Here is a 23,072-nt window from a genome sequence, read left to right on the forward strand (position 1 = left end):
TCATTTGCATGAGGCAAAACGGTGGTCACCAGATACTGACTGGTTTTCTGATCCACGCTCCTACTTTTCTTTGTGTTTTGGTATCTTTGACCAACAGATGCATATCTGCATTCCCAGTCATGTGAAATCCATAGATTAGGGCCGAATGAGTTTATTTAAGTTGACTGATTTCCTTATGCGAACTGTGAACTCAGTAAAAATCATTGAAATTGTTGCACGTTGCGCTTCTACTTTTGTTCGGTATAGTTCCATCATGGGCAAGAAACGTGTTGTTTATCAAATCAATTATAGTAGCAGCAAGCTATCAAAGTTGACTTCCGCTCCTCCTTCTCATCTTCGTACTTTCCCTCTCAACGTGAACAGAATAAGCCGCTCTGCGTGCACGGTATAGAATTCTGGGAGGGGGGGGATTATAAATATATACCCACTTCGGAAGAAGCCTTGGACTCTCCTCCTGAACTGCCCCTTTAAAAGCTACACAGAACAGCCAACAGGTTTCGATCTGCGAGAGCATGGCAGCCTAGTTTGAATTACGCCGTTCCCAGCAGCGCAAAAGGAGGAAGTACATTTCCTTATGAATATAACTTTGCTCTGTGCTCCTGCAGCCCAGCCCATAGCCTACAGAGCATTTGATTGAGACCACACTAAATAGCCTACAGGTGCACTTGATATTGCGCGCCCAGCGAAGAATCAGAGATGAGGGGCGGCATCAAGCACACATCGATAAAAGCCTGCTAGGCAACCAATTCTAAAACACTCAGAAATATTGAAATTTCATCAATTACAAATTACATGACCCTCCCCTGGACTAGATTTTCAAAATACTAATCCCGCCCCTTGACTGAAATTGAAAAATCATGACCCTCCCACATTTTCCTCCTGGTCCGCATTCTGTTAATTTCGAACCATCCCTAATGACAAGCAAACCCTCATCCCACTCTCTCTCTCTTCCAGCTCTCTCTTTTATTCCCCTCTCTTTTCTACCTCTCTCTCTCTCCCTCCTGCCTCTCTTCTCTCTTCTCTCCCCCACTCCATTCTCTTTCTCCCCCCCTCCCTGATCCATACACTGTATTTTGCCCATGCCCATTGAGACATATAGATGTTGAGACAGTCCCACGCATCCCAGGCCATTTTTATATAACCAGCTCATTCAACAGTAATGACACTACTGCTCAGTCCTCACTAACCAGGGACTAAAGTGTACCCTACATAGGGAGGGAACATCCCCATGCCCTGAGGAGTGTGCATTGATGCTACCAAAGAGTGGAATGAACTCTCACATATCCCGTTGGGTCTGAGTGTCCCTGTGTCCTAAGAGGACTTCATTCCTGGAGAGAAGTCAGTGGAGACATCTTAACACCCAAGTGGACATTACTTCCTATTGTCCCTAAGGAGGGAATATTATGAGCCCTTAGAAGTGGACACGCGTTTCCACTGGGAGAGAGAGTCTGAGTGACAGAGAGAGAGATGAAGACAGACAGAAAGAAAGCGAGAATAAGAAGGAAAGGGGCAGGAGGACGACGAGGAAGCGAAGAAGAGGAGCAGACAAATGAAGAAAGAGAGCGAGAAGGACAGAAAGAGAAGGACAGAAAGAGGAAGGAGATGCTCCCATGTGGGACTGGGAACAGAAAAAGCCCAGCAGCCTTGGGAATAATCATGGAAATTAGGACATCTTAAAGATGGAGGTTTGGAAGGATGGAAACACCATAGGAATTCTATTGAAAACAAAGTGGAACAGTGAAGTAATGTTAGCTTCAGGTAGCTAAACTCTTGAAGAACAGTGAAGTATAGAGGGTAATGTTAGCCTCAGGTAAGTAGAGCACTAACCCCTAAGTCTTGGAGAGTGCTTATCGTGTACATTGTATTCCAGTGCATTAGACTGTGGAAAGTACAGTAAGTGCAATAGGAAGCCATAAACACGCAGGAATACACACACACACCAACTGGTCTTACTCTCGCACACACACATGCAGAAGGACACAGACACCCACACACACTCCCTCCCTCTCCGGCCGGGACACACACACACACCCTGTCCATTGAGGTGAAACCAGGAAAAGAGAAGGCATTGCATTTTTTCTGCTTAGTATTCAAACCTGATCACTGCAGTGCACTATTCATGTTTGTCCTTGCAAATGTGCCTCTCCTCTCCTGCTCTCCCTCCCTCCTTCTTTCCCTCTGTCAGTCTCTCTTCTCTCTCTGTGCCCTCACATCACTCAGTATTTTACAGTTTTCTCCCTTATTGTACTTTCTCTCTCTCCCTCTCTTTCAATCTCTCCCTCTCTCTCCTTCTCTCCTTCTCCCGCAATCTCTCTCTCCCCCTCTCTCCTTCTCTTTCGCTTTCTCCCTCTCTCTCTCTCTCCCTCCCTCTCCCCCTCCCCTTGTTTATCTCCAACACTTGATCAACCACTCCACACACATATGTTCTGTAGTAAAGTACACACACACTGCATGGGGGAAAAGCATAATTGTCCTAGAGAATGAACACACACAGGCTCTGGGCACTGAGTCATAGCGTCTGTATTTGTACAGGAACAGTCAGCAGAGAGCGGAGCAGCCGCTATTCCACAAAGACACACTGGAATCTTCTCCGTCATTAAATACAACACACACACGGGCCAACTGTGTCCAAACTGTCAGAGACAGGGCCACCCAGAGATTGACTGGGTTGGCTGGTAAATGTACCCACGCTTCACACTTTGACAGAGAGAGAGCGAGAGAGATATTAAAATGCAGAACTTTGCTATCTATCTCATTCCATCCCTCTTTGCAAATCTCTCTCTCTTCTTTCTCTCTCTCTCTACTTCTTTCTGTCCTGTCTTGTATCCCTGTCTGTCCATTCACCTTTATTCTGCACGTGTAGGCTTTTTCCCCAGCAGTTTGTGGCCTAAGGTGCTTTGATACTGCTAAGCTCAGGATTGTCCCTCCATTGCTTCTCTCTCCTTCATTCCTCTCTCAAATCATCCCTCTTTCATTACCAGGCAGCGTCGGGCCCTCGCCTCCTCCTCTTTCTTCTTGCTCCGCCGCATCTCTCTCTCTCTCTTCCTCCTTCCCGCCAGCCTCTCTCCACTCTCATCCCCTCTCTCTCTCTTTCTCTCTCTCTCTCTCTCATTCCCCCTCCCCTATACGGAGCTCTGCAGCATTACCGTCATCATCATTTCATGAGTCTCCCTCCTCTCACAGACCTCTTCTCTGCAGTGCGCACGCGCACACACACTCACTCACATAAAAACACACATTTTCACACATACATGCACACATATCGATACACTCTGTTTTTGCCTGGAAAGTGCCACGAGGGATTTCAACATCGTGAACACACAGAGGGTTTACGGACATCATCATGTTATCGACGTGGTGCACAGAGATTGACGGAGAGGTTTATTGTGTGTGTGTGTGTGTGTGTGTGTGTAACAGCAGTCTGAAATAATGTTCTGTTTTAAAGACAGGATGTCTCCATCTTTCCTTTACTTCCTCTCTCTCCCTTTCCATCTCTCTCACACTCTCTCTCTTTTTCTCCCTTTCCTTCTCTTGCTTTCTCCATTTGTCCCTCTCTTACTCTCTCTCTCTTTCCCTCCCTCAGATCAGTTTTTCCTGCCCTGTTCAAAAATGAAATCTTGTTGGAGAGAGAATCCGGAGCAGGTTGGGTGAGAAACAGTGTGCAAGGAAATTTATGTATGCTATAAACCATCACGTGTGTGTGTGTGTGTGTGTGTGTAATGTATTACTTGTCAATTCCTTGTTCCTTAGGCAATGTTCGATTCGACTAGATGGGCCTCACAGCCAAATGGCTTGGCCACAATAACTGTTCTCTACTCCTGTGTAATTTCTCCACTGGTAATCCAAATGCCATTCACTTATCTCCGCTGATCCATAAATACTAATCAAGGATGCAAAGCCTGGCCTTTTCAGCAGCACCACACATGGTACACTTCTGGGAAATTACAGCTGCATTATAATGGTTTGTGTTTACAGTACAGATTACACAAGAGTTTCCTCAAACTCAAGGTGCTTTACATTGTATAGGGGAAACTGGGGTAATACTTTCCACCATTTTGTGGTAAATGGGAGGAAGTTGTGTTTGATATGGCCTATTGATGTTCATTGATACGTTCTAACGATTGATTTTGTTTCTAATGTAGGCCTAAACATTGTTTTACTGAGTGTATCAATGCACATATACAATTCAAGTGTCAAATCAATACAATTCAAGTAGTCTCGCCACATCATTGCTTGACCGCGGAAACCTGGTTAGCAGTTTTGATTGAACTGGGCCCTGTAGGGCTATGTGAAGAGGCTAATACAGGGCCGTAAGTAAGGAGAATTTGACATCTGCCTGACAAATCCCAAAAAATCTCCAAAAGCTTCCAGTTCTCTCTCTCCGGAGGATGAGAATCATCCCACCATCCTGTAACCAGAAGGAGAAGAGGGGAGGAGGGGAAGGCGAGAGTGGAGGATGGGAGAAAAGGGGAGGAGAGGAGAGCGAGAGAGGAGTGGAGGAGGGGAGGGGAAGAATGGAAGAGGGGGAAAATGGGGAACTGAGTGGTAGAGGGGAAGACTGGATTGGAAGAGGGGAGAGAAAGAGAAGAGAAAGAGGAGAAGGAAAGAGGGTGTTTAAGTGTTGTGTTTTTTCACCCCCTGTCCTGTGCCAAATTAGCAATTTTTACACAAGGGGAAAGAGTGTTCCCTCAGGGTCAACAGGAAAGGCACCCTCCCAACCCTACCTCTACCCCTTCCCCTTCCCCCAGAGGATGTAGACCAGCGGGACACAAGCCCTATGTCACATGAACACACGCTCTGACTGCTACCTCTCCTTTCGATAATAATACATTGAATTGATAATGTGCTTTTCATTGAATATGGATATAATTAAAAGGCAGTATAAAGGAACAAAAACAAAACATTTGCACACACTGAAAACGCCCAAACTACTTTTTATGTGACAAATGTTACGGTCCGAGGTGGTTTTTTAATCAAGTCAAACACCACAACATATCATCTCACATTGCAGTATACTGGATCAAGTTCATTCAGAGTTTGCTTGAGTGTCTCTCTAACAAGGTATAACTCTAGTACTATACCTTAGCTAGCCTATATGACTGGCTTGACCCTTGACCTGAAATCATTTTGTAACAACTTATTGTTGGCTAACTTTTACGTTTTACATTATTACCTCAACTGATCCCAGGCCACTTATAATAATTTTTGTTCTAACTGGTTCTGGTTAGATCTGATCATAAATCAGCTGTTTAAGGCATAAAGTGACCAGAGCCAACCCACTGAGCAGACACTGGTTGAATCAACATTGTTTCAACGTAATTTGTCAACGTATCGTGATATCGAATCAACATGGAAAATACTGAAATCTGAAAAAAAGTTGTTAACCAGTATTGTTTTCCTCTCGTTTCAACCAGCGTTGCAAACATTGAAATTAGGGTAAAACTTCAACTTAAATACATTGACTTGTATTTAAAATGATGGTGTCCTTCGGGCAAATCAGATGTCAATGTATCCTACGTAAACCCAACCTCACTCCAATTTACTATCACATACAGCTTGTGTAAGAAAAGTTAGAGGAGTTACTTTCAATTCGTCAACGTTACTTAGGACGTCTACGCAAACGAGTACGGAAGCTAAGCAATGTCTAAATGTGTAGACGTGACAGCTCAGCTGAATCAAACACAGCTTGTTTCCAAAGCTAAGTAGGGTTCGTAGAGGTAGGCATCCGGATGGTATACTTGTTCTCACTGAAATGCATTTACCCCTCATGCACCAGTAGGAGTCACTGTTCAGGCAGGAATTGTTGGACTGCGACTTCACATTTTATTTCAATATACCTCTATTTTGGTTGTTGGCATGACGTTGAAACAATGACGTTGATTCAAACATACCCTTTTACTATCAACATTGAAACAAGGTCAAATAACATATGTCTTATCAAATATGAAACTCAACATAATTTCAACCACCCAATATATTGAATATATTTCTATGTGGAATTTTCAACACGATTTCAACGTATACAGTTCTAATTATGTTGAAATTAGATGGATGTTAGTCCGGTTAAGTCAATGTATTTATGTTGAAGTTTACCCTAACTTCAATGTTTACAACACTGGTTGAAATGGGATGAAAACAGTACTGGTTAATGATTTTTTTTCAAATAGTACTGGTTAATGATTTTTTTTCAAATCCAATGTATGTTCCACGTTAATTCCACGTCGCAATAAATTGACAAATGACGTTCAAACAACTTTGATTCATCCAGTGTGTGCCCAGTGGGGAGATCCATCTGCACTGCAGCACCCCGTGGCACTCTGCTCTCCTCTGTCTGTCCCCTATCAGGCGAATGGAGAGGTGGTATTTTGCCAAACTAAACTCAAGTGACACAAGTCACCTTGCTTGGGACTTGGAGACTTGTGTCTCCCAGAGGCAAACGCCAAGTCTTTAGCTCAGTGGGATAGCACGGCTATCATGACATTGACTCCAGGGCACGGTTCCAATACTTTCAGACTGCCTCCTTCCTTTCAGCTGTTTCTCAAGGTTATTACTGATGACAGAAGGATGCATGTTTAAAGTTTAAGAATGGAGCCAGTCCCTGACTAACTGAACAAAGGACGAAAGGATGCATGTTTAGAGTTTTTGAACGGGGCCAGATACTGACTTACTGAAGGAAGGATGGAAGGAAGGATGCATATTTAAAATATTTGAACAGGGCCAGTCCCTGACTAACTGAAAGAAGGTTGGAATTATGCATGTTTAAAGTATTTGAATGGGGACAGTCCCCTATGAACTGAAAGGACACTGAGGAACAGGATGTGTGGGTGGTACGTAAGGGGTGGTACAAAATTAGATGATGCAAGGATTGACACAGAGAGAAAGTGTGTGTGTGTGTGTGTGTGTGTGTGTGTGTGTGTGTGTGTGTGTGTGTGTGTGTGTGTGTGTGTGTGTGTGTGTGTGTGTGTGTGTGTGTGTGTGTGTCACAGAAAGGCTATAGGAGGTGGTCCCTGCCGCTACTCAATTCTGGAAGAGAAAAATTCAAAGTTTTGTGATGCAGCACCATAGCATACTATTATTGCCTGTTCTCTATACAACAGAATCTTGTTATGGGAAACACAAGGCCAAAACCCTATATGATTCCTACCTCAAACATAAACCTACATACAGTCCATGGTCTGCATTCTGCCTGTAAATAAATGACAATTTTTGTATTTATTAGATTACTTAAAAAACAGGTTACACATAAAGTGACCAGTAGGTAGATTATCTATCATGCATGTTAAAAAAACGGTTAAATTAACTAAAACAAATAATGAAGCTTTTTTTTTTTTTTTTAAAGCCCCCTTGATTGGGCCCTATGTGAGAACACCGGCGCTGAAAGCTTTCAGTTCCCCCGACGTTTGTCGCATTTCTACCCGCGGAGGGGCCCCGCTGCCACCGCAGTGGATGCAATTCACACGAAACACTCCGAGCAGGTACAATCGACGACGACAAGGGCGAAAACAATGTGGCTGGGGTACACGCTGCAAACCATCCAGCGCTGTGTAAGGGAAGCCAAGTAACCGGCCGCTGAGGGCGGGCAGCACGCACATCGGTAAAAGAAAAGAGAAAAGGGGAGAGAACCACGGGCGGTTTTGATGCACACGGTGGCCAGTTGCTTCTTCAAAGCACTCTGCTGCATGGGAATGTGCAACGGAGGTGCAGTAACATCCAGCGAAAAACACCGGGGGAGGTGTGCGTGTCAGTATGGGGAAGAGGGGTGTGCGTGTCAGTATGGGGAAGAGGAGGAAAGATGCAGCCCATCTCCCCTTTTTCGTTCTATATTTAGAGGTAGAAGAGGAGAGGGGGGGGGTAGAGGGACAGAATCACAAATAGGATCCAGTCAAACAGAAACCTTAGCAGAAAAACGGCAAGGTGGTGTAAAAGGAGTGGAGTGCGACATTTGTATGCCCAAGGAAATTTGAGACCGTGTTTTTCACGCAATGTCAACAAGCCCCCAAATAGGCTACTCTGTCACATGCGTTTCCCATTACATTTAATAAAGAACAACACAGAAATGGCAATCCGCAGCAGAAGCAGCATTTAAATCGGCCACAGACAGACCAATACGGCCTGGAAATTAAAGGTTTCCCAGCGGTCAATGCCTCCACAGAGGACCCACAACAAATATCGGTTGGTGATAAATAAAACTGCCGACGGGGAAAGGTGAGATCCCTGCCGGCTCGAGCATGCGCGCGAGTAAGTCTGTCGGAGTGCGCACGACACACTTTTGATGTATACAGTACAAAGGAATCTAGTTCACACACGCCGGTTTATTTTCGGCACCCGGGTCCCCTATTCACAGATTGTTTACAAACACCTGGGGAGAGAAAGAGACAACGGAAACACCGAGACAAGGACGATTTAGCCCCATTTAAAAAGTGGAACACGTCACATCAAAGTCATCAAACACGTGTTTGCTCTTGATCTCTACGGCCACGTCACCAATGAGTTGATTCCTGGGTGAATAGTACTGTGCATGTGCCATGCAGTAGGCTAGCCAATTTTTAACACTATGGATAGAAAGAAAATACAGATTTAGCAAGCGATGCAGTTTCCGGGGGTGTGGCCATTAACATTGGGAAAACGGATGCCCCTAAACGTATAATAGACTATACTGTTTATTTTAGGCTAATAGTTTGTTGGGGATACTCGAGGACTGGAGTTGGATAACACAAGGTGATCAATATGTTTCGAGAATAAACTTTGCTGAGATGTTCCCTTGACCCTCAGTGACGTGTCTTACGGAGACAATGAGACCTGAGAGAGTTGAGTCAGTCAGAGAAGTTCGAACAAGTGATCGAGACCGGCAGCGTGAACTGAATGATATAACTCAGTGACCGAAACGCGTCCTCGACAATCGACACACTGAGTAGACCTAGGCTATAAGTGACACCAACTTGTCTGGTCGCATTCTTGTAACATAATAGATTGCAAGAGCAGCCATTATGTAGTCAGACACTTTAGTTCACACAAGTAGAAAGGCGAGTAAAGTAGTAAAAGGGAGAGGTCTAGGCGCTGTCTAGTGCTGAAATAGGCCAACAGACTGCCGCTGTCCAGTGCTGAAATACAGAAGGTGTGGGTGGAGCTGTCCGGTTCTAGAGGGATGGGGATGAAAAAGCCAGGCCGCAGGGGTCAGTGTTGTGTCAAACTTTTTCTCCATCCTTCGCAAACACAGCTGATTAAACTAATTGCATTAGAAACTGGAAATCATGATTTGTTGATTATTGGAGTCAGGTGTGTTAACTGAGGCTGAGTCAGGTGTGTTAACTGAGGCTGGGGCAAAAGTGTGACACCAAGCAAGCACCAGAGGACGGGAGTTGCCAATCTCTGTGCTAGAGGACTGCATTTCAGCAGACTGTTCCGCCTAGGCCTGCTAGTCTCCATCATTTCTCGCCTCTACTGCTTTACCTACTCATCTTTCTACCTGCTCATTTAGACTCAAATGACGGGCTCTACTCATATCGTTTGACCAAAATAGCCATAGCATTCCATGTAGCCTACATAATATACAGAACGGGATACATCGTTGGCAGTGTGTCATTTAAAAAAGCACTAATAACCAATAAGCTCTAATAACCTATAAGCACCATAGGCCTAGAAATGTGGCCGCTCTTACATCTGGGGGAAGACTGCAGGACCTACTACAGACTACAGGACCTACTACAGACTGCAGGCCTACTACAGACTACAGGCCTACTACAGACTGCAGGCCTGCTTTGTGTGAAAAATTGGGACTCGAATTAGTTGTATTTAATAGTTAGCCTAGTACCTTAATTTGCATGAAGTCTATTAAAAACTTGCTCATCCATAGCAAATAGGAGAATGAATAGGCTAACTGTTCACCTGCAGGATGTTGTTGGTGTTGTGTACTAATAGGTGCATATAGGAAATATGGTGCCGGGGTCAAAGAACTACATACCGGTAGGTGTATATGCAGCTCAGCTGTATGTTTGGCCTAGTCCTAAAGAGAGTCATTTACTTCTTTTTTTTTTGTTGGTGATGTTATTTATTCTTCCTCACAAGCGCAGGTATATCTGTCTTCAGCCAAGAGGCGTGAGGATGCGCGTGACATGGACAGAGCTGGATCACACAGAGATTAAACAGATTTTTTCCTGACATGTCATCAAATATCAAGCGCTCCCTCTGATATCTAGGGTAACCTCTGTAGCAGCACATTCTCAAAAGCACAGTGTGTGTGTGTGTCGTAATTGTAACACGAGTGAAACTGGACCAGGGTCGTTCGGGAAGTTTACAAGGTGGACGAGGGTTAATTTCTCTCTAGAGGTGTGATATTGAGCGCCCGTCAGTCTGCGCACACACGCACACGCACACGCGCACACACACACACACACACACACACACACACACACACACACACACACACACACACACACACACACACACACACACACACACACACACACACACACACACACACACACACACACACACACACACACACACACACACACACACACACACACACACACACACACACACACACACACACACACACACACACACACACACACACACACACACACACAAATATGATAGAATACTTAAAACTAACCAAACAGCGCAAGCGTAGTACACGAAAGGAGGTAACCTCTACGGGCATGATGTGAAAAGAGAGACTAGTCAGCCATTCTAGAGCTTGACAGGTATCGCCACTAACAGCGGGCACTCGGCTATCGTCTACCCGCATTACCCCCCTCCCCTCTCTCAGTGTCTGTGTGTGAGGGGGGGGGGTTGAAAAGCCAGCGCAACTCGCTGCGTAAAGTGGGGGCTTCGCTTTACAAATAACACCATTTGGTGGAGACAGCCACGGAGACATATGGATTAATCAATAAGCGGATACGCACATCCAAGATTGCAAGGCTAAGCAAAAAGAAATCGCGAAAGAGGGGAAAAGCGACCCCATACAATAGTTTTAGTGCTTTTACTCTCGATCGATGTCTTAAAAGGGCTAGCACAAACAGCCCCCGATCTCTCCGCCTCCCCCTCTCCCCTTTCTCTCCTTTTAGACCGCTGCTTCGTGTGCTGCGCTGCAGCAGAAATCGGCGCGAAGTCAGCTACTATCAGCACCGCAGTGCTACGCTATAGCACAACGAGAGAGAGAGTAGGAGAGAGGGGGGAGGGCTCCGGTGGGCTCGAAGGTGAAAATAAGCAATCCAGCGCACACCCCTGCATCCGTGACAATAAAACAAGTCGTGTGTTGTATTTGATAAAGAGTTGAGGGATACACTGTCGGCGCCGCAGAGCGATGACGACATATACCCACTGTGCAAAGAATAAGCCACCCCCAAACGATATGCTGTTTCTCACTATCAAACCGAATGGGGGAATCTGTAGTCAATTATGTTGCCTAATCAATGCTGTGTTAGAGCCGTTTTTTCCTCTCCGTTCCACAGCGTTTTCCATTATTTCATTCATTTTCAGAACATATAATAATGTATTACAGACGTTTTATCCAAAGCGATTTACAGTCAAGTGCGCACACATTTTAGCATGGGTGGCGCCGGGATTTGAAACCCCAATCCTAGCGTTGCAAGCGCCATGCTTTAACCAACTGAGCCATACAGGACCACAGCATGTATTATGTTACAAACAGGTCAGGGGCCTCATTTATCAACCAATTTGCATGTGCAACAAATTATTGGGATTTATCAAACATACCGTGCAATCGTAAAGTATTCAGACCCCTTGACTTGTTCCACATTTTGTTAAGTTACAGCCTTATTCTAAAATGGATTACATCGTTTTTTCCCTCATCAATCTACACACAATACCCCATAATGACAAAGCAAAAACTGTTTTTTAGACATTTTTACAAATGTAGTTTATATAAAAAACAGAATTATTACATTTACATAAGTATTCAGACCCATTACTCAGTACTTTGTTGAAGCACCTCATGTCCAATCAATTGAAATGACCACAGGTGGACTCCAATCAAGTTGTAGAAACATCAAGGATGATCAATGGAAACAGGATGCACCTGAGGTCAATTTCGAGTCTCATAACAAAGGGTCTGAATACTTATGTAAATCAGGTATTTCAGTTTTTTACATTTAATACGTTCGCAAACATTTCTTAAAAACCTCTTTTCGCTTTGTCATTATGGGGTATTGTGTGTAGATTAGAGGATAAAAAAAAAATTTAATCCATTTTAGAATAAGGCTGTGACGTAACAAAATGTAGAAAAAGTTAAGGGGTCTGATTACTATCATTGACAAATCAGTCATACTATATTTGCGCGCTCATGAACAAGCGCTACAAACCCGCCTGGAAAGCGCCCCTCATTCACCTTTTATGGTAACAAAAACTCCCTCATTTGCTGCGGGATTAGGATATGTTGGAACTGGCCTATGATAGTTTCTACAGCGCAATGGCAATGTTAATAACATTTTTGTAGAGGTGTGGGCAGAATGTTTTAATATTTTGCAAAGACTTAAAAAAAAAAAAAAAACATTTCGCCTATAGCAAGTGCCAAACACTGGCTGCGCATTCTGCAAGACTGATTGTCTATTGAACAATTTAAAAAGTAAATGCTGCCTACAGCCTACACAAAATACGAATTGTTGTGCAATATTTTGTTTATCAATACATGATCAATACATGTTATAGGATCTGAGATTAAACAGGTTATTATGTTGCGCTCCTATCGCACAATACTACTGTAGTCTACTAATACTGTCATAGGCCCACGGTCTACTTACTAATAACGATGAGTAAATAGAAGATGAAGATTTGTTGTGTAGCGGGTATAAACCAGTCATGTCAGAAAGAGAGAGACATGCCCTGCAATATAATTATGATTTAGGCCTATAATAATACAAGTAAAATAAATATATTAGGCAACCTGCTGCTATGCGATCTTATTAACAGCAAATGCATCTGTTTTATCATTAGGCCTAGGTTTGAATGCTTTTATGAGCCTACCATTATTATAATTCCCCTGCATCAAACACCTCCATTTCCCCCAAAATGTGTTTTGCTTGCAATACAGTTGATCAACCACTAGGTGTGCACACGCATGGTCTGAGATTTGCGTGGAGATACAGTATGCACACTTTCCCATCAAGTAAAAAAAAAAAAAAAGATAAATATCATCCTTAGCGGGAATACTGGCGCACGCAAGGTTTAGAGTAGTTTTGTGCACTTTTGATAAATGAGGCCCCTGGTATCTTACTATACCCCAAACCTTTAGGAATATGCAGGCGAGGTCACTTTTGCACTCACTAATTTATAAGCCCGCAAACCACGTCATTCGGATAGATTTCACTCCACTTGAAACCAAGGATTCACCATGCTTTCATTCTTCAGTCATTAATTCCCGGCTCTGTTAACATCTCTGTTACAAAAGAAGCCTGAAAGACACAGCAACACAAGCATCTACAACATCCAGTCACTGAATGACAGTAGGAGGACAGAGGGGGTGGTTTATCTGAGATATTTAGGGCTATGAATGGATTTTCATGCTTTTTCCCCTGCATGCAGTCTCTTCAACCAGGCAACACCAGAGACCAGGCATGCAGGCGCAGCCCGGGCAATATGCTGTCTTGATGTGCCCAGTCGACAGAAAATACTCGTTTAACACACAATAATCTGGGTCACGGCACAGCTTTGTCTCCGTAAATGGATATGGATTTTTAGAGACAATTAAGCACGAGGAGGGGGAGCAAGAGAGAGACGGAGAGAAAGAGGTTTATTGTGGTAGCGACCCTGCTACAGTTACATTTAGTAAAGCCACTACCAAGTGGATGAATCATATTGGCACAGGTGACGGTGTGCTTCCGCTTCCCTCCAAAGTGTGTGGTGGTGTAAAGTCACGTCCCACTTGAGCTAACCCCCTTTATTCTCTTCACAGTGTCTTGCAATATGAACTTCAAAATGTGACCATCCCAAACAACACAAAGTCATCTGTGATTGGTTCACTTCTGTTGTGTTATAAACAGTGGCGGGGAAAAGTACTAGATTGTCATACTTGAATAAAAGTAAAGATGCCTTAATAGAAAATGACTCAAGTAAATGTAAAAGTAATCCAGTAAAATACTACTTGAGTAAGTCTAAAAGTATTTGATTTTAAAATGTACCTAAGTACAGTGGTGGAAAAAGTACTCAATTGTCATACCTGAGTACAAGAGTATGACAAAAGTACAAGTACGGACAGCCAGGGGCACACGCCAAGCCTCAGACATCATTTACAAATGCAGTATTTGTGTTTAGTCCACCAGATCAGTGGCAGCAGGGGTGACAATGCAATTATATTGAAAGGTGCGTGAATTTGACCATATTGCTGATCTGCCTGAGCATTCGAAATGTAACAAGTACTTTTGTATGTCAGGGAAAATGTATGGGAGTAAAAATATATATTTTTAGTAAAAGTTGTCCAAAATATAAATAGTAAAGTAAAGTACAAATACTTCAAAGTATTTTTACTTAAGTTACTTTACACCACTGGTTTAAAGCTATAAACCTTACCCTTGTTTTACACTATGTTACTAGTCAACCCTGCAGTGCGAAGCAAAAGTCCATTCAGAAGCATCAGCTTGTTTTGGATCAGCCCACAGTAGGCCTATAGCATTGTGGCCTACAGGAAAAGACCATGCATGCTCAATCATGGGGTGGTTATTTCAGCTTACCAGGAATCTTCTCCATGCACATCACACTGTAAACTCCCTCATCTGTGGAAGTAGTAGTACTAGCCCCAATAAATGTGCATACATTTAGACGATAGAGCAGAGGGGTACTGATCAGCAATAGGTCGATCCAGTGTTTACCCTCTCCTGTCTGCAATGACAAAAAAAAACTACTTTTAAGTGATTATAAAAGTAATTTGACATCAGGGCTACTTACATCGATTACATTTATTCATTTCATTCAAGCATTCGAAAATTCAGCTGAAATAACTTCACTTTATAGTCGGAGGGGATAAATGACAAATTTTGAAAATTCAACGCCCCAAACCAGGAGGGTTATCTTGGCAACACTACCTGCTGAGTAAGCCTGGGAAGAGACCTAGCTGTCATTTCTCTCTGGGGTAGGGTGACATTGGCCCTGGACACTGATCTAAGGTTATATTTGCATTCCCTCCTCCTATTGGGTAAGGTTAGGATTGGAGGAGAGTAAACTGATCCCAGATCTGCTTCTGAGGGCAACTTCTATACCTGGAGCTGCCACACTGTTTGCGTCCCAAATGTCACCCTATTCCCCATAGTGCACTACTTTTGTCCAGGGTCAATAGGACTCTGGCCAAAAGAAGTGCACTCTTATAGGGAATAGGGTGCCTTTAAGGACATAGACTCTGACTCTAAGCCCGTTGCGCCCTCTAACACGAACCTCCGGGAAACAAAAGCCTGCAGTATTGTGTTCCCATGGAGACAGCATCCTTGGAGGTCAGGTAGAGGGCCACCACACCAGGAAGAGAACATCAGGTCAGTTCATCTCATAGAGCTAGACTTAGTAGAACAGATACACAACTCGAAAAACCCACCGCATTGCATAGATTAGAATGTCCATTCTACCAAGAACCTGCGTTTAGAAGGACAAGGAGCTATAGCCGCCCCCGCAGGACGACTTTTGGTATAAATTACGCCTGTTGTGTGACGGTGAATATTCTAGTGTCACTCCATGTACGAAGATCTCAGGCTTAAACTGAAGCAATCGGCCCTATACAGACCATTGATGATTATCCCATTTTTAATCAAGAGCGGAATCCCTCAGTTGCCGCCTCTTGACAATTTACACCTTAAATAGGTCTGTGTGTTCTCTATAGAACGCCTTGGTTCTACTAATTATATTTCTACGTCAAGCCAATACCTGTAATAGCCTACTGTAGCCTGGGCCAGAATACAGCATAGCATACATCCTGTTGCCAGGGAACCACATGCGTTCAGTGTTACCTGCGTGAAGGTGTTAATTTGTGTTTGGGTGCAGGTGCAGGTGTCCACAAGTGAGCCGTTGTAACAGGTAAGGTCACAGGCCTGGCCTGCACATCCTCAACAGTCGACACATTTCAGCCAACAGTTCCTGGTTATGAATGCTCTCTCATCTCAGCAGATGCGTGGTCCTACCGGAATACTCATACAGATGTGTCTTTGTTCATTTGTCACAGGTGCAGGCCTGTTGATGTCCCTGTTTTCACACAGAGATAGCCTATCACCTCGAAGGGAAACAGTGGGTAGCCTTCAATAAAAAGGCCACCAGACTGAAGATAAATGGGCTATATGGTTTGTCATGTTGAAGGGATGAATGTTTATGGAAGGGGAATAACCAACCGCTGGGGCATCATACCTACAGGGCCACATGTGACATAGGGCTACTGTATGTCACCTTCATAGCTGGCATGCCAACTGCACTGACTAGGCCTACACTGTAAAGGGCTTACCGCGAATTTGTCAGTAGCTTACAGGCAGCTCAGCGGCAAGTAAAATTGTTGTATTTCATATTACAGTACACAGTATCAAAGCAAGTACTGTGTAATGACACACAGCACAATATCGTAAAATTGACTGTCTTGTACTTTTAAAAAGGTAATGCTACTGTAATCGGAGTGAATAAATTAAAGGAGTTTAAGGGTTTGTATTTCACAGTATTGTACTGTAATTACAAGGGATTGGCGCAAGCACTTAGGCTGCTAGGTAAAGTCTTTACAAACATGACATTATATTAATTAATATTTTGTGTTTTATATCACTTGCACTTCTAGAGGCTTCCAAACTGTCAGTGACTACAGGACATGGCAAAATGCTCAACCATTAAGGTTTAAGACTTGCTGCCACCCCCTTATACATTTTAAGTTGAAGGGGCACTATAACTACATACAAGTGAAATTGGTACAGCATTCTCACTCACGGGTGCAACAAATATAGCCTCAACAAATATTGGAATTACAGTACCATTCTAAATACAGCAATTCTTTCCGGCTCACAACATTTTCCCACAATGCCCATAATTTACGGTGTGCTGCAGTAAAACATTTTAAAGTATTTTACTGTTGATAATACACAATTACTGTATCATTTACAGTTTTCCATTAGTGTATGTCACCACAAGCAAAGTGAGATAGGCAATTGATAGGCAACTGTTGACAATTGGTCAATCAACATATAGAGGCAAGCAAAGCTTTCATTCATAATGTTGGTTGGCAACAAAACCTTAAAGTAACTAAGCCTAAAATAACCCTTCACTTGTATAGATTGAGACTGCGGTAGACAAGGTAGAGACGTTGATTGGCAGGAAGGACAAGTGCAATGGTTACAGGTAGGTTGGTGACAGGTAGGTTGGTCACACAGGTAGGTTGGTCAAACAGGTAGGTTGGTCAAACAGGTAGGTTGGTTAAACAGGTAGGTTGGTCAAACAGGTAGGTTGGTCAAACAGCAGGAGAGCATGGTCAAAGGTTTAGGTCTAGATTAGAATGAAAAGTGGTGAGTTAATGAAGTCATTTCTGTGGTGGGCACAAACATGACAATGGTTCCATTCATTAATGATCCATTTATTTAGGTTTTAACTTTATTCGAGTTAGCTAAAGTGGACACTAGTGTAGTTTACAAAACTGGCTGCTTAAAATGCGCCAAAATCAACGGCCAGGGTGCGCAAAACGCGGGTAGCCTATAGACTGGGGCGGGACGCAGCACGAGAAGGCTTGTTAAAACGAAAAAGTTATTGATGTGAGGAGATAAATGAAGATGAGGGGGGGTGAAAGTGGGATGGAGAGAGTGAAAGGCAAGGAGACAGAGAGAGATGCGCAACAGGGGAGTGAACGGTGTGGAAGACGAGGGAGTGAGCGAGGAGACAATGCGCTAATCGAGATTGAGTGATGAACTCGATGACAACGACGGAGTCGGCACTAGAGGTCCACAAAGAACGACAATTTAATCAAGCGTGGGAAAGTGTGTGCGTGTGTGTGTGTGGGGGTGTGCGGGGGGGGGGGGGGGGGGTATGCAGTACGCTCGAGACGCAGTGGTAACGGGGAAATAATGCGTAAAAATGGAGAAGGATAGAGGGATGAGGTGAGAAGCGTATAGGAATGGAGGACCAACCAAGTGACTGCGTGAGAGGGAACGAGGTACATGGGAGAGGGTCTCCCCACACAACTGTAATAGCGTACTGTGGTGCTAAATATAATCATTTATACAAAAAAATAGAGAAAATAACGCACTATGGGCCACAACAGTCCATTTCCAACCTGCAACAATTTCTAAGCACACCAGCATCTGTCTGAGTTGGCTGCTTGCTGCTTGTTGGAAATCCCTAACCGATGTTTATGACAGTCACTGTTTTTTTCCTTCCAATTAATTTTCCTTCACTATCAAAGCGATCATCACCATCATTCTGACAAGAACACAATGAACACACCCTCCCTCGTCATCGTATTAACTTTGGACATAGCAGCTAACTTTCATTGACTGCAGTCTGTACACATGACGTCCATTATAAAATATGTCAGGGATATTCAATATATAGCCTAAATAAGCATTAGGCTATGCGGGATCTCCCTCTTCTAAATCCAGTTTAACATTCCAGTGCACCTGCAATAGACTTTTGTGGGACGCAAACGTTTTTAAAGAGGAAATTACATAACGAGAGAGAGAGAGAGAGCGCGCAATACAAGCATCGCAACAGCATGTATCGTGCTGGAGGGAGGACTCACCTTGGCATTCTTGGAAGAATACGGATCCTCAAAAAGATTCCAGAAATAGGGTTGCCACACACTCCACCAGCTCCTCTTGCGCCCGTCTTCGTGCAGGCACAGCCTCTTGAGCTCTCCGTCCGCAGTCAGCTCCAGGTCGTCTTCCGGCTCTTCTGGCTCCGGCTGCTCGAAGCTGTCCAGCGCCTCTTCGGCATCCCTGTGTTGACGGTAGTTCATCCAGCAGCACGCCTCCACGTCCGTCTCGTCGATGCCCCAGAAGGCGAGCTCCTCCTCGAACAGTGGGCCGCACACATCGTTGGGACAGTGAAGCTTGCCTGTGCGGTAGTAGTTGAGGATGAATGTGAACGTGCCGGGGTGGCGGTCGAAGAAGAACTCGTCGATTTTGGGGTCATAGTCGAAGTTGCTAAACGCGTCCGGATCGGTAAGCCAGGATAAGCGGGTACCGGGCAAAGTTTTGAGGGTGCTGCGGTAAGTCTCGTGTCGCACCCCTCCGCAGTTTATTACGATTTTCTCGCTGTCTGGCGGACAAGTCATGTCTGCACTGTAACATGCTTTGTTGGGCGACTTGTTCCCACCCTTGCGTCCTTTGAAAGAGGAGACTGACACCGAACTGAGCATAGGGGAAAGGGGGAGGGAGAGGAAAAGAGAGAGAACACAAGGGGAGGGGGGGAGGGGGGGAGGAGGAGTCTGTGGAGAGGGAAAGAGAGAGGGGTAGAATATTGAGTGGAAAAGGATTGAGTGTGGTGTTGATTTTTTAACATGACGGTCAAATCTACAGATGAGGGTCAAATCTTTGAAATATAAATAGACCATAGACCGTGTGTGCGTGCACCATACATAAAGTACCAGTCAAGAGTTGACACACCTACTCATTCAAGGGTTTTTCTTTATTTTTTTACTATTTTCTACATTGTAAATAACACACATGGAATCATGTAGTAACCAAAAAAGTGTTAAATAAATCAAAATATTTGAGATTCATCAAAGTAAAAATAAAGAAAAACCCTTTGCCTTGATGACAGCTTTGCACACTCTTAACCAGCTTCACATGGAATCCTTTTCCAACCGTCTTGAAAGAGTTCCCACATATGCTGAGCACTTTTTGGCTGCCTTTCCTTCACTCTGCAGTCCAACTAATCCCAAATCATCTCAATTGGGTTGAGGTCAGATGATTGTGGAAGCCAGGTCATCTGATGCAGCACACCATCACCCTCCTTCTTGGTAAAATAGCCCTTTTTTATATATTTTTTTAATTTAAACTTTATTTACAATGATGACCTACTGGGGACCAGTGGGTTAACTGCCTTGTTCATGGGCAGAACAATATATTTTTACCTTGTCAGCTCAGGGATTCGATCCAACAACCTTTCAGTTACTGTCCCAACGCTCTAACCACTAGGCTACCTGCCGCCCAGCCTGAAGGTGCGTTGGGTCATTGTCCTGTTGAAAAACAAATTATACTCCCACAAACCAGATGGGATGGCGTATTGTTGCAGAATGCTGTGGTGGCCGTGCTGGTTAAGTGTGCCTTGAATTCTAAATAAATCACGACAGTGTCTCCAGCAAAGCACCCCCACATCATCACATCTCTTCCTCCATGCTTCATGGTGGGAACCACATATGCGGAGATCATCCGTTCACCTACTCTGCGTCTCACAAAGACTTGCGGTTGGAACCAAAAATCTCAAATTTGGACTAATCAGACAAAAGGACAGATTTTCACCGGTCTAATGTCCATTGCTCGTGTTTCTTGGCCCAAGCAAGTCTCTTCTTATTATTGGTGTCCTTTAGTAGTGGTTTCTTTGCAGCAATTTGACCACGAAGGCCTGATTCACGCAGTCTACTCCGAATAGTTGATGTCGAGATGTGTCTGCGACGTGAACTCTGTGAGGCATTTATTTGGGCTGCAATTTCTGAGGCTGGTAACTCTAATGGACGTATCCTCTTCAGCTCTGGGTCTTCCATTCCTGTGGCGGTCCTCATGAGAGCCAGTTTCATCATAGGGCTTGATGGTTTTTGCGACTGCACTTGAAGAAACTTTCAAAGTTCTTGAAATCTTCCAGATTGACTGATCTTCATGTATTAAATTAATGATGGACTGTCGTTTCTCTTTGCTTATTTGAGCTGTTCTTGCTATAATATGGAATTGGTCTTTTACCAAATAGGGCTACCTTCTGTATACCACCCCTACCTTGTCACAACACAACTGATTGGCTCAAACGCATTAAGCAGGAATGAAATTCCACAAATGAACTTTTAACAAGGCACACCTGTTAATTGAAATGGATTCCAGGTGACTACCTCATGAAGCTGGTTGAGAGAATGCCAAGAGTGTGCACAGCTGTCATCAAGGCAAATGGTGGCTACTTTGAAGAATCTCAAATATAAAATATATTTAGATTTGTTCAGCACTTTTTGGATTACTACATGATTCCATATGTGTTATTTCATAGTTGTGATGTCTTCACTATTATTCTACAATGTAGAAAATAGTAAAAATAAAGAAGCCCTTGACTGAGTAGGTGTGTCCAAACTTTTGACTGGTACTGTAAATACACCTAAACCTACAGGCTAGTTAGAGAAACAATTCACCCAATAGTGACTGAAACCACAGCTAATTAACAGGCCAATTCACCAATTCTATAGGCTAGTTGACAACAGCAAATTAACCTGAGACAGGGGATGTTATTAGGTGCAGGCTACTATAGTGATAGCAGGTGACTAGACACTGATGAGATGGAGCATGACATAAGGGGCACTGCATGAGAAACCTTGTGTTATCATTAGTGCTCGGTCCGTAGTGGACAAGGTGAGGAATAGTGAAGAAACACGTGCGCACACACAGACACACCGGTAGGGCAATGTTGAATTGGGGAGAGGTAACGTTTTAATGTGATATTACATAACGAATGGGTCCCTCTCTTCTCTCTATTCTCCCCCCTCTCTCTTTCTCTCCCCCCTGCATGGCCCCACTCTTCCCGTCCTCCTGCCTTTCATTTCACTAAAACACTTTCTTCAATTAGAGAGGAGTGAGATGAATATGACAGAGTGTTTGACGCCCCCTCCCTCCGTCTCTCTCTCTCTCCATCCCTCCTTCTCTCGCTCTCTCCAAGAGAAGGGAGAGTGGAGTGGGAAAGAGAGAGCGAGAGTGCGAGGAGGGGGAGAGGAGAGCTAGAGGCAGAACGATTATTTGCTGAGCTGCACAAAATGGGGAGAAAAGACTGCAGACCGTTAATGCACCCTGTTCTCTCTACCTCTCTCTTGCTCTCCTCTCTCTCGCGCACTCACTCTTCCCCTCTCTCCCTCTTTCTCACCCATCTCCCTCCCTCTTCCTCTTCACTCTCCTCTCCCTCCTCTCTCTCTCCTCTGTTCTTCTCTCCCTCTCTCGTGCTCAGTGCAAAGCTAACGTGCCGTGTAGTCGATTGAGTACATTCTGATGATACTGTATTAACCCTTACTGCGGCGATGCAATGTCATTGATTACACTGGATTAGCTTATCAATTGGCTACATTCCTCCTTTGGTGTAGTCGTTGGCGTGTGTAGTTATACAGCATCTTCACATACAAGCACAGGGTCTCCTTACTGCAAGTCTTAATATAGCTGATACACTGCTGTTGTAGTATGTAAGCAGAGCCCTATTCATATTGTCGCTGTGTTTGCAGAGTCAGTGTGTGTGTGTGTGTGTGTGTGTGTGTGTGTGTGTGTGTGTGTGTGTGTGTGTACTGTAGTAGGCTATGCAGTGCCCTTGTACAACGAGGGGTGCATCTCAATAGTCTCCCTTCCTTCCTTCATCTGCACTGATCTGTAACGAGAGGATGAAGGGAAGCACACTAGTCAAGCCTACAGGAGGACCGGCTTTCACTATTCCTGCTCTTGCAGATCAGAGGGGATGAAGGAGAGAAGATGAAGAGGAGAGACGAGAGTAGGAGATGAGAAAAGGAGACGAGAGACGAGGGTCGACGAAAGAAGACGCGAGAAAGAAGCAAACGACTTTGAGTTGCAGAAATTCGTCTAGGCATTATCCAACTGTATGTGCCCTTTATTGAACGGTGATATACTACAGAGAGTATGGAGTGATATTAGTCTGGATGGCGAGAGAGATTCAGAGGAGGGAGTTAATAACACACATGGAGGGTTAACACACAACTACGTGGATCTGTATCTGCACACACACACACACACTCTCACACACGCACGCACACACAGTCGTAGAGCCGCACTGCGAGCGGGGACCGGGTCCATGCTGGAAAAGTGAATGATCTTTTGCTGCAGTGAAAACAAGAATGAGGCTCCCTCTCTCTCTCTCTCTCTCTCTCACTATATCTCTCTCTCCAATCTCTCTCCACTCTCGCTTTCTGAATGGCCGTGTCA

The 23,072-nt window shown here is 44.2% G+C and overlaps 1 protein-coding gene across 5 annotated transcripts in view; it reads right to left on the reverse strand.

The window, feature by feature from the left end:
* LOC139542598 (voltage-gated potassium channel KCNC1-like) overlaps nucleotides 1–19,318 on the reverse strand; it is a 98,519-nt gene extending 79,201 nt beyond the window's left edge. For all 5 annotated transcript variants that reach the window (XM_071348608.1, XM_071348449.1, XM_071348357.1 and 2 more), the window contains exon 1: nucleotides 18,701–19,318. In XM_071348608.1, the coding sequence (XP_071204709.1) occupies nucleotides 18,701–19,318 (618 nt within the window). The remainder of the gene's footprint in view (nucleotides 1–18,700) is intronic.
* Nucleotides 19,319–23,072: the final 3,754 nt, after the last annotated feature.

Source organism: Salvelinus alpinus, chromosome 1 (genome assembly GCF_045679555.1).
Source record: "Salvelinus alpinus chromosome 1, SLU_Salpinus.1, whole genome shotgun sequence".
Taxonomy (NCBI): domain Eukaryota; kingdom Metazoa; phylum Chordata; class Actinopteri; order Salmoniformes; family Salmonidae; genus Salvelinus; species Salvelinus alpinus.